A 9,451-nucleotide genomic window follows, 5' to 3' on the forward strand; every position below is an offset into this window, starting at 1 on the left:
ACTGTCTGATGTACCTTGTAGAAATCAGACATTCACTGACTTATGTTGCCTGCAGTAGACATCCGATGTTTGAAGCATTCATATCTGTTCCCTTGCGTGTGTGTGTGTGTGGGGTTTGGGGCGAGGGTTTTGAGGGGGGGGGGGGCAGCAATTGTCTTGAACCATGTATTAACCTTTTCGATTTGCTTTATTTGACAACGAGCTTGGCTCTGCGGCACCCAGATATAGATATCGACTGTAGTGTCATCAAAATTTACTGCATCATGTAAAAATAGGCACAAATTTGGACTGTTTCTCAAATGCTCGTCGTCGAACTTCCACTCCAAGGATCACGCAATGGCCCATGAGTCGGTTCTATCACGAAGGATGCTTGTCTACAGCGAAGCCCATGTGATACAACTAGATAGATATAGCGATATTATTTTAAGAGCAAATTCAATAATTCTGAAACAAACATCGAAAGTCTATAAATATTGGCTAACCGAACCACTTAGGTGAGTTTATGGCTTTTGCGTGGTTGTCAATTTTACTCTTAGAACATGCGTGGCCTTGAGAATCAGGTGGTAGCTTCAACGTATGGCTTGAGCGTGAAGCTGGTTTTGAATTGACAAATTTTGGTATATGAAAGGCACAATAAGGCAGAACACATTCGCTTCTCGCTTCCAGGATTTGGTGCCACCTACGAAAGCTCGAAACTTAGATAAACCTCGATGTCTCGAATCCCGGCACTTCGAAGTTTTCATCACAATGTATCGTCCCGCATGATTTAGAAGCAGATCGTTTCATAGGGCAGGCCACAGTTCAGACTGATTCTTTTCTGGGCACCCCGTCCACGCAGAGGTCAGGCATATCAGCTGCCAGCTGTAAAAGGGGCCTGCCAGATAGGAATGCCAGTGCTTGCTTGTTCTAACGGCCAAAATCACTGAAGCCTCCCTGGCCTAGATATATGCCTGGAAGGATCCCGAAGATGGTGCCGAAAAAGTTGAGGATAGCGCCAGCGGCTGCTACCAGACCATCGATATTTCCAGGAATTCCTGTAAGGGGTAGACCACCGGAACCTGAAAGCTGTTAGTTTCTCTGCACCTGTCATGATACGAAACAGAGGCTACCTACCGAGGAGAGTTAAGATACGGGCGATGACAGGTGAGGTCTGAGTCTGGATCTGCTCGAGAATAGACAGAGCATCCTTCAGCTGGTCGGCGCTCACTCCAGTGGGCGGGTTGCTGAATATTGTCTGGAGTGATCCGAGCCCGGACTGGAGCAGTTGCAGCTGTGAGAGAAGGGCTTCGGGGGACGTGGGAACACCCGGAGTCGGGACCACCGGAAGCGGATTTGGGATGCCGGGGAGCGTGGGAAGAGGGGGCAGAGGTGGCAGAGGTGGAAGACCACCGCTGTCGGGAAGGGTACTCCCTGATGGGTCTTGTTAGTAGGTGTATTTAATGACTTGGAATTCAGGAGTACGGGAGCTTACTGATGGCGGTGAGGATGTTTATGATCTGCGTCAGAACAATTCTCAAGGAGGTAAGCAGATCAGCAGGGGTTGTAGGAATAGGAATAGGTGGCAGAGTCGGGAACCCAGGGACAGGTGAAAGTGTTGGTAGTGTTAGAGAGGGTAGAGTTGGAAGAGGTGGTAGAGTGGGAAGAGTTGGCAAAGTCGGAAGAGTCGGCAGAGTTGGCAGAGTCGGAAGAGTTGGAAGAGTTGGCAGAGTCGGGACAGGTGGTAGCGTCGGAAGCACAGGGATATATGGGAGTGACGGAGGTGTTGGAAGGAGAGGCGGAAGGATGCCTTGTCGATCGGCGTTGTCGACATCGGCGTCATCGACCTCGACGTCGCGCCGTTCAACAGCCTTGTCACCTAGGTTAACAGGTGTGGCCAGGGTAGTGCCAAGTATGGCTCCAATGGTAAAGATAGCTGTAAAGGCCTTCATCGTAACGGTTTCCCGGAACAGAGTGTTTTAAACTGGTGCGTTTGAGGCTTGGCTAGAATATGTCCCCAAGACCCTGAAGACGAGGGTTGAGTGTGGAGGATTGAACTATGGCGAGGGCGCGATGATGATGAGAGACGGATATCTCATGAGAGAATGTTCATGGCATCTTAATACTCGACTTGTTTATAAACTCCTGTCCAGCCTCCCTCTCATCGTCGTGCCATCTGACGTGCTCAAGCCAGGCCAGTTGCTCATCGTCGAGAGTAGCATTCCTCCCAACACTGACTCTGGGCTGGTGATACAATTGCTAATTTTCCCAGGTGTCTTCGAACATCCCTTCCAGAAAAGGATCGTCAAGCATCCCTGGAAGCCCCGGTTTCCTAAACGGACAGCAATGTCTCTGGTGAAAAACTGAAACATGTTCAAAATGAGCTCCCCTTCTCGGCCCCGGAATGCGCTCTGCGTGGGGTCCCTGTGGGAAGCATACTTCCCGCCTAGCCTCGCCCAATTATTTCGCGCGGTAAGACATGCTCAGGAATCGCAACCGACGTTCTCATGACGTCTCTTGCAAGGTATGCTGGAGTGTACCAAGGCATTTTGCGAGGCCGGGAACTACCGCATCGCACCGAACCGCAGACCGTTTTTAGCCCTCTCCTAGAAGACGATCATCGATGTACCAGAATACCAGCCATCGTGATGCATGAAAATTGTGACATTTAGAACCCCCGCCCCTTCTTGAAGCCCACCGCTAAGAACTCTATGCGTATTGACTGGCAAGAATCGTTTTGCCATCCTCACCGCGGAAGTCTGCTATCTATTGTAGCAACAAATCGCGAAAGAACACTAATATTTACGTAAGAAGCAGCGAACATCATATGTCCAGCTGCCTCAGCCACTTGCGCCCCTGAGCTTCCGCTCGTTCCCTTCCCGCTTTTTTTTAAGGGTGTTGTCTTGGATTTGTGAGAAACGTGACAACTAAATCCAGGGACCACACGTCTCACCAGGGACGGTCAAATTCTTCGATCATGCCCCTTTCATCAAATAGGTCTTGGGTCGAGTGGGAGATTTCCGAGCACTTGATATTAGGATATAAATGGGCGTGCAAGGCATGTCGACATTGTTAATTTCGTCACGCAGGTAAAGGAAATAAACGCGACAAGTCTTCTCGCGCTTGTTCGCAAAAGCTCGGAGTACTTCAGACTCTACATCCATCAGAAGCTTCTCTGAGAGGAATGAGGCTTTCCATTACTAGGGAGAACTTGCGATGCACGTACCAGGTTTGATCAAGGTCCGACGACAGATCAACGATCGCAAGTTCAGAATAAGAGACATGTTACTTGATCGTCGGCGGTTCAACCGCTTCATCTTGCCAAAGATGGCTCGCTTGGCCGAGACTCCGACGTCACCTCTCGCCTATCTGGGCATGTCGCATGCCACTTGAGCAAGATATTCATGGAGACACCCGTTGTTTGTTGACCACAATCCCGCCACACGTCCTCGTTCGGGTATCTCTAGTATCCCTTCGCCTGCTGAGCCGCCCAGTACGCGTCTATGATCTGTCTCTTCTTCTCACTCCTCACCGTGAGCGTGACGGGCAGGTCCACTCCTGGATTAGCCGGCATGAAGCCGCGGTAGTCACTCGGGTTCAGAGGCAGCTTCGCCCGAGGAGCACTCCCGACATCGAACGCCCACAGGACCCGCATGATAGCAACACCGAGCGACCTCTCTGCGACGTGCAAGCCAGGGCAAATCCTCCTTCCAGCCCCGAAGGAAAAGTGGTCGCGCTTGGTCGGGTCGGGTAGGTTGGCACTCTGCTGGCTGGTAAGGGCATCGCCCTCATACCGGTTCGGATCAAAGACGTCCGGGTCAGAGTGGCGACTTGGCGAGTGGTGGATTGCCCAGGCGTTGAGGTGAAGCCTCGAGCCCGCGGGTATTCGCATGCCCTTGTACACAAGCTCCCGGGTCGTCGTGTGGGGGTGCCCAAGGGCGACTGGAGGTCTCCAGCGCCACACTTCCTTCATCAGGCACCTGACATAAGGCATGGAGTCTAGGTCCTCCCACTCCGGGACTCTGTCGCCCACCGTCGCATCCATGACTTCCTGTCCACGCTTCAAGACCTCTGGGTAGATCATCATTGCCTCCAGAAAGGACCATGTAGACATACGACTGGTATATAATCAGCTGGAGACTGAGGAACGCGGCCTCTTCGTTGCTGTAGAAGCCCAGACGCTTCTCGTCCGCTAGAATTCGTTTAAGCATCGAAAAGTTATTGTGCGGGTTGTCCTCTTTTTGCACCTGGACCATGTGTTTCCTGCACCACTGGAGGTCCTCGAGGAAATGAGCTCGAGCGGTTCGTTCCCATGGCTTCAGCCATAGAGGCAGGCGATCAAGTATCGGAAGAATATCAACAATGTGTGATCCGGGGAGCGTGCCGAATATTTGGAGAGCACCCGACTCATGGATGTATTGGATCCTCTCGTCGGCAGCTGAGTCGACTAGGGTCTTCGTAGAAGTTTCATCGCGTCTTGAAAATCACAACGTACTACTGAAACCGAAGGCCTGCATGGCAAAGTTACTATACGTGTAACGCCCAACTTGTGTCCACAAATCTTGGTAGTTTGTGCCGGCATGAGGATCGTGAGCGACCTCATGCAAAAACTTTCTATTCATCTTGCCGCGTTAGCCATTGCTGCGTAAGAGGCCAGTTGCTTTCCAGTGTCTCCCTGCCCAAGCACTCCAAAAAATGTGAATTGGTGTGAAATAGGAGAAAACAGGACGGACGTGAGAGGACCTTACGCTGTCTCGAAATGGAGGAATCTGTGTCTCTCGTCAGCTTGCTCGTGCATTTATTCTGGGTGACAAGGGCGAGCACATACGGTACACCAGCTTCCGCTGAAGCTATTTTTCTCTTTAATGCCTGCCTGTGCTTGGCGTTTGTATCGCGACTTACCTTCCACCTGGCGTCACTGGCGGGAAGTAGTAGAACATTCCATTTATTGCAAAGCTGCTCATTGCTGACGATCCATCTTGGTCGTTCTGATGTCTGAGCAGAAGACTTGTCGAATAGTGCCTGGCGGTTGGAACAGGAATCAGTTGGCCGCTCTTCGAGTGAAACAACGACAATGTCGAGGAGCACTCACCTTCACAGCCTGATCAGAATTTAAATAATAACTCGTCATGGGGCCCACCTGCACTCGCATGATCTCTCCGTACTGCTCTGCCCATTTCTGGAGGAGTAGGTGTATCTCGTTCTTTTTTGCTGCTCGAACAAAATCGGTCGTGTTACCGAGCACGGGAAGACCACGCGGCTTTGGAGGGAGTGGGAGTTTTCTCCTATTTTGGATATGAGAGAACGCTGCATAGATGCAAAGACTGATGAGCAAGAGCGCCAGGGACACGACCGCAGTATTGCCGTGGAGCAATTTCAGAACCGCTGTCCATACGGCCATTTTGTCGTACTTTACAAAAGTTGTCTGTACTGCAATCTGGCTCTTTCTTCTGGCTCACCTTGCCTTGAGAGGAGGCGTTCCAAAGCGCATGAGGGGTTAGTTTTAAATATGAAGGCCTTCCTGTAACGAACAAGTACCGCTACCCTTGCGGTAAGTCATGTGGAATGTAGGGCGTCTGGGTAGTAGCTCACGGGTATTCCGGCCGAAACCATCCGCTCCTCGGCAGCGGTCTAGGTCGATGGCGCTTCGGACTCTCGGATGACCCCTTTCTCCTTTTTTGGTGTCAGTAGATTCATAGTTAAGCAATAGAAGATTGCAATGGCAACAGGTTGGTGTAAGGTAAGGTACACCCTGTTGTTTGACAGTGCAAGCTCCGTACTTTGCCGAACATCAGAGGAAGTATGTGTTCATGAATCTTCCTTCCTCATAAGAATTATCAATGACACACATTGGTCCAGATACTTATACAACACCATTATGGTCTGCCCGATACAGGTCATTGCTCAGTCTCCAAGTTGATAATTGAGTCTTTCCTGCTATCAGCCAAGTCATCGCCTTCACCTTTCTGAGACGAAATCTCTTCCATGCAATGCGCAAACTCCGCATCCGACAGACCTCGGTGGCCACCTCCTCGGCTCGTGCAGGATCTCGCATCCGATGTCGACCTCAGGCTCGGGAACTCGAGGCGCTTCTGGAAAACGACTGGTTCGCTGCTGAATCCCAGCTCGATGTCACGCCCACGCCTCCATGGCCGTGAGGCTCTGGACGACTGGAGGCCCCCTGCTATCGTGCTGCCAGGTCGGGTTGTCGTAGTTAATTTGGACCGAATCGACTCCCAGTAGGTTGATACCGTGCTGCCTGGTTTTCGATCGGTGCCGGCTGGTCTCTCTCTGCCAAATCAATTTTGATCAGGGTGATCGAGCGACGACGTGGCTCTGTCGAGCATGAATTTCGCCGACGGGAGACAGACACAGGCAAAACCGGTGGACAGTTCGAGGATTGTTGTAATTATTATCAAGGCGAAGTCGGCGGAGACATCTGGTGAGCAGGTCAGATCACATCCAGGAGGCGGCCGCAAATTCAGGGTCAGAGTCTGGGTGTTTTGACGCAATACACATACTTCTCGAATACATGAATCGGGTGTTCAGGTAGGCCCTGACGACTGTCGCCGCGGTCGCGGCACCACCAGCCCCTAGCAAGATGATCATTTTCACCTTTTGCCTTCGAGGTGCTCGCATCTCCCAGACCAGTGGGATTGGAAGAATAAGAATAATCAGATCGGTGACGATGGCAATCGAAATGTCGCACATGAAAAGCCGGAATTGGTCGAGGCAGTAAGGGTTCTCCCCAGTCTCGACATCCATATATGTTGGTTCCCAGAAAGCTTCGATAGGAGTGCAGATGAAGGTCTTGAGACCTTGGACGGGAAGGTAAGCCAAAGCCAGCGTGCAAATGAAAACCTTTACACCTCTGGAGATCATCGGCTTGACCGAGAAGACGCGAGCGATGAGCAGCAACAATGTGGCTTTAGTGCAAAACGCCGCTGGACTGTAGACGCAACTGCTGATATATAGCCACTGCGGAAACTGGTGTAAGTACATCGTTTCTCTTAGTGAAGGCTTTCTTGGTGAGTTGTACTTTCAGAAATTCGGTATATCTTTCGAGAGTAACATCCCATACATTCTGTCCCCCACCGTAAAGAGTCACTCCATCATGTTAGCACGTTGAATACCGTCCAGTACAGATTCGATTATGGGCTCACATGTTAACACGCAACCGCTCAAAGCATTGGTGAAAACCTGAAGAAGTTAGGGTCTGGTAGTAAGGCGATGTCTCCAGTGTTCGACGTACCCATGCTGCTAAACAAAACCCTGCTGAGTATTAGAATTCAAAGTCTCACTACTTGAGGTAGGCATTTAGGCTTACAATCTTCAGCAAGCAATTTCCCTTGTTTTAAGCGTAGCTTTACATCATACGTTCCCGCCATCAGAAGCGGACGAAGGATCCACGTATTCCAACTTCTCAACTGGAAGTTGTAGATACTTGATAAATCTTTCGAGCATCCCAAGAACTCTCCCTGGAGTTCACCAGCCACAGGCGATGTTTCGGGCCATTAGAAAGTACGGGTTGTCTCGTTCTGGGCCTGAATTATCGCTGTTTGTTCTTCGGAAACAAGGACTCAAGTATATCTATCCGTATTTAATGGTAAGGTTTGACTCGATAATGCCGGACGCCGCCAGTAATTTGAGGTGCCTTTGCATGTAATCATACCTAATTAGCATTCATACCCGCCCACAGAACAAATAGAATAGTGGGTCACGTATATCCAAAGAGTGGTCTCTAGCATATCCGAAGTGATATCTGTGGAGTCCTTCATAGGAACAATATATGTGCAATGTATAGCAGATGAAACTATAGTTCTGTTGATCTTGGTCAGTCAGATCGACGGCGCGCGTGTATTTGTGGATATCAAAGCTTTATTACTCTCTTCGACAAACTTACAAAGACGCGACTCCAAACACAAATCCTGATCCAAACCTCTATGACTCCAATACACGCATCCATTTAACACTAAACAAGGTGAGAATAAATACAAATGTGTGGGTAAAAACGTTCAAAAGGGCAGTGGTGACACGGGAGGAAGATTCATCAATACATCTCCCATGCGCAATCCTGATGTCGAATGCCCTGCGGGTCGGTTGGCAGGCAAATATGGAAGCGAAAATGTCAGCTGGAGTAAGTGCGACGATGAGCACAATTGTAACGACAACAAAAGCTCGACACCACCCGGACATCTTGGGATCGAATGGGAGATAGTAGACCAGGAGAGATGATTTGGTGAAACTTCCGCATGAGACGTATGTCCATGAAGACACCGATGCACTCTGATGAACAAAACATCCGTCAACTAACGCATTCAGCTTTCCCCGGAGCACAAGTGAAGCTGCTTGTGTGCTTAAACTTACGAGCAGGTAGGTATCGAACGTAGACACTGACATCTTTCTTGCCTGGGTCCTCCAGCTCCTGAATCTGAGAGACCTAAATACGCAACCTGGTTAGGTGATAGCTTATAATTCAACATGACCATCAACCTAGAGCCTTTGCTTCAATTTCTGAACTTACATAATACAAAATCTTGAGATACAAGTGACGGCACCTACCAATACCACTCTAGTCGAACATCCTGAGCAGTTCGGCTCTTAACGAAAGATACTCACGAATGGTGGTAATGTGCGACCTATGGATTCAATTAGTTAGACTTATCAAATTGAGAATAGGCTGAAGTAAGGCATGTAATTCTCAACGCTGAGCTGATTCATAACAGACTCAGGTACAGCTTCTGGTCTATAAGAGCCATAGTAACAAGTATCTCAACACCGGCCGGAATGTAGGGGGCCATCTGCCTATGCCGTCGTGGGTTCCCAAGATCGACAACATACCAAGGGGGTGGACGTACCATGACCTCGACACCGTCGACAACAAGAAAGCTCATGATGAACGACGGGCCGCAAGCAACATGCTGAGAGCGTGCGTGTCCTAAATGAAAAGTCGTATCAAAACGTAAAACACGGTGTCGCTTGTGGAGGAGCGGAAAACAAGGAGGAAGAGTAGATATCTACGCTTGCCTTGCTGCGACGTATTTAGCACGGTTTCTGGCCAACGCACTGCAACTGCGAGCACGAGAAATTTGCCATGCAAAGCTGTATGAGGCAATATCATCCGGGGTTACTGTGGGACACCATATCTAGGTTCTTCCATATCGCTTGGCAGGCACAACCACCGATATGGGCGATTGACTGAGTCGGAATTCAGTGCTTGACGTGACTCCTTGTACTTCTGAGTTGGCAGTCTCGACTCGGTAAAAAGGATAAACCTTGGCGGAAGGTTGAGGCCACTCAAGCCATGCCGCGACTTGAGCACGTGCATGTTCCGGTCTCAAATCATTTATGCTTTCGCAAGGTCCTTCTAGAACAGATTATTTGCAAGTCTATGCTAGGAACTGGCAGAGACGGGCCCCGGATTAGCATCTAGATACTGGGCCGCAGTCTTTAGTTTATGCTATGTCCTCCAGTC

At 49.9% G+C, this 9,451-nt stretch overlaps 3 protein-coding genes across 3 annotated transcripts; all 3 read right to left on the minus strand.

Moving 5' to 3' along the window:
- Positions 1-906: 906 nt before the first annotated feature.
- Positions 907-1,928, minus strand: INS49_006535 (uncharacterized protein; the record flags this gene model as incomplete). Its single annotated transcript, XM_043167307.1, has 3 exons — positions 907-1,058; positions 1,114-1,410; positions 1,472-1,928. The coding sequence occupies 3 exons, from the start codon at positions 1,926-1,928 to the stop codon at positions 907-909; spliced, it is 906 nt and encodes a 301-aa protein (XP_043028451.1).
- Positions 1,929-3,439: 1,511 nt separating this feature from the next.
- On the minus strand, positions 3,440-4,940 carry INS49_006536 (uncharacterized protein; the record flags this gene model as incomplete). The annotated part of the gene is made up of 5 exons (XM_043167308.1): positions 3,440-4,027; positions 4,080-4,423; positions 4,472-4,590; positions 4,725-4,745; positions 4,879-4,940. 5 exons carry the CDS (start codon positions 4,938-4,940, stop codon positions 3,440-3,442), a joined length of 1,134 nt encoding a protein of 377 aa, XP_043028452.1.
- Positions 4,941-6,275: 1,335 nt separating this feature from the next.
- INS49_006537 (uncharacterized protein) lies at positions 6,276-8,870 on the minus strand (the record flags this gene model as incomplete). The annotated part of the gene is made up of 3 exons (XM_043167309.1): positions 6,276-6,415; positions 6,498-6,954; positions 8,835-8,870. The coding sequence occupies 3 exons, from the start codon at positions 8,868-8,870 to the stop codon at positions 6,276-6,278; spliced, it is 633 nt and encodes a 210-aa protein (XP_043028453.1).
- Between the last annotated feature and the right edge of the window lie 581 nt (positions 8,871-9,451).

This window comes from Diaporthe citri, assembly GCF_014595645.1.
Source record: "Diaporthe citri strain NFHF-8-4 chromosome Unknown scaffold_2, whole genome shotgun sequence".
Lineage (NCBI taxonomy): Eukaryota > Fungi > Ascomycota > Sordariomycetes > Diaporthales > Diaporthaceae > Diaporthe > Diaporthe citri.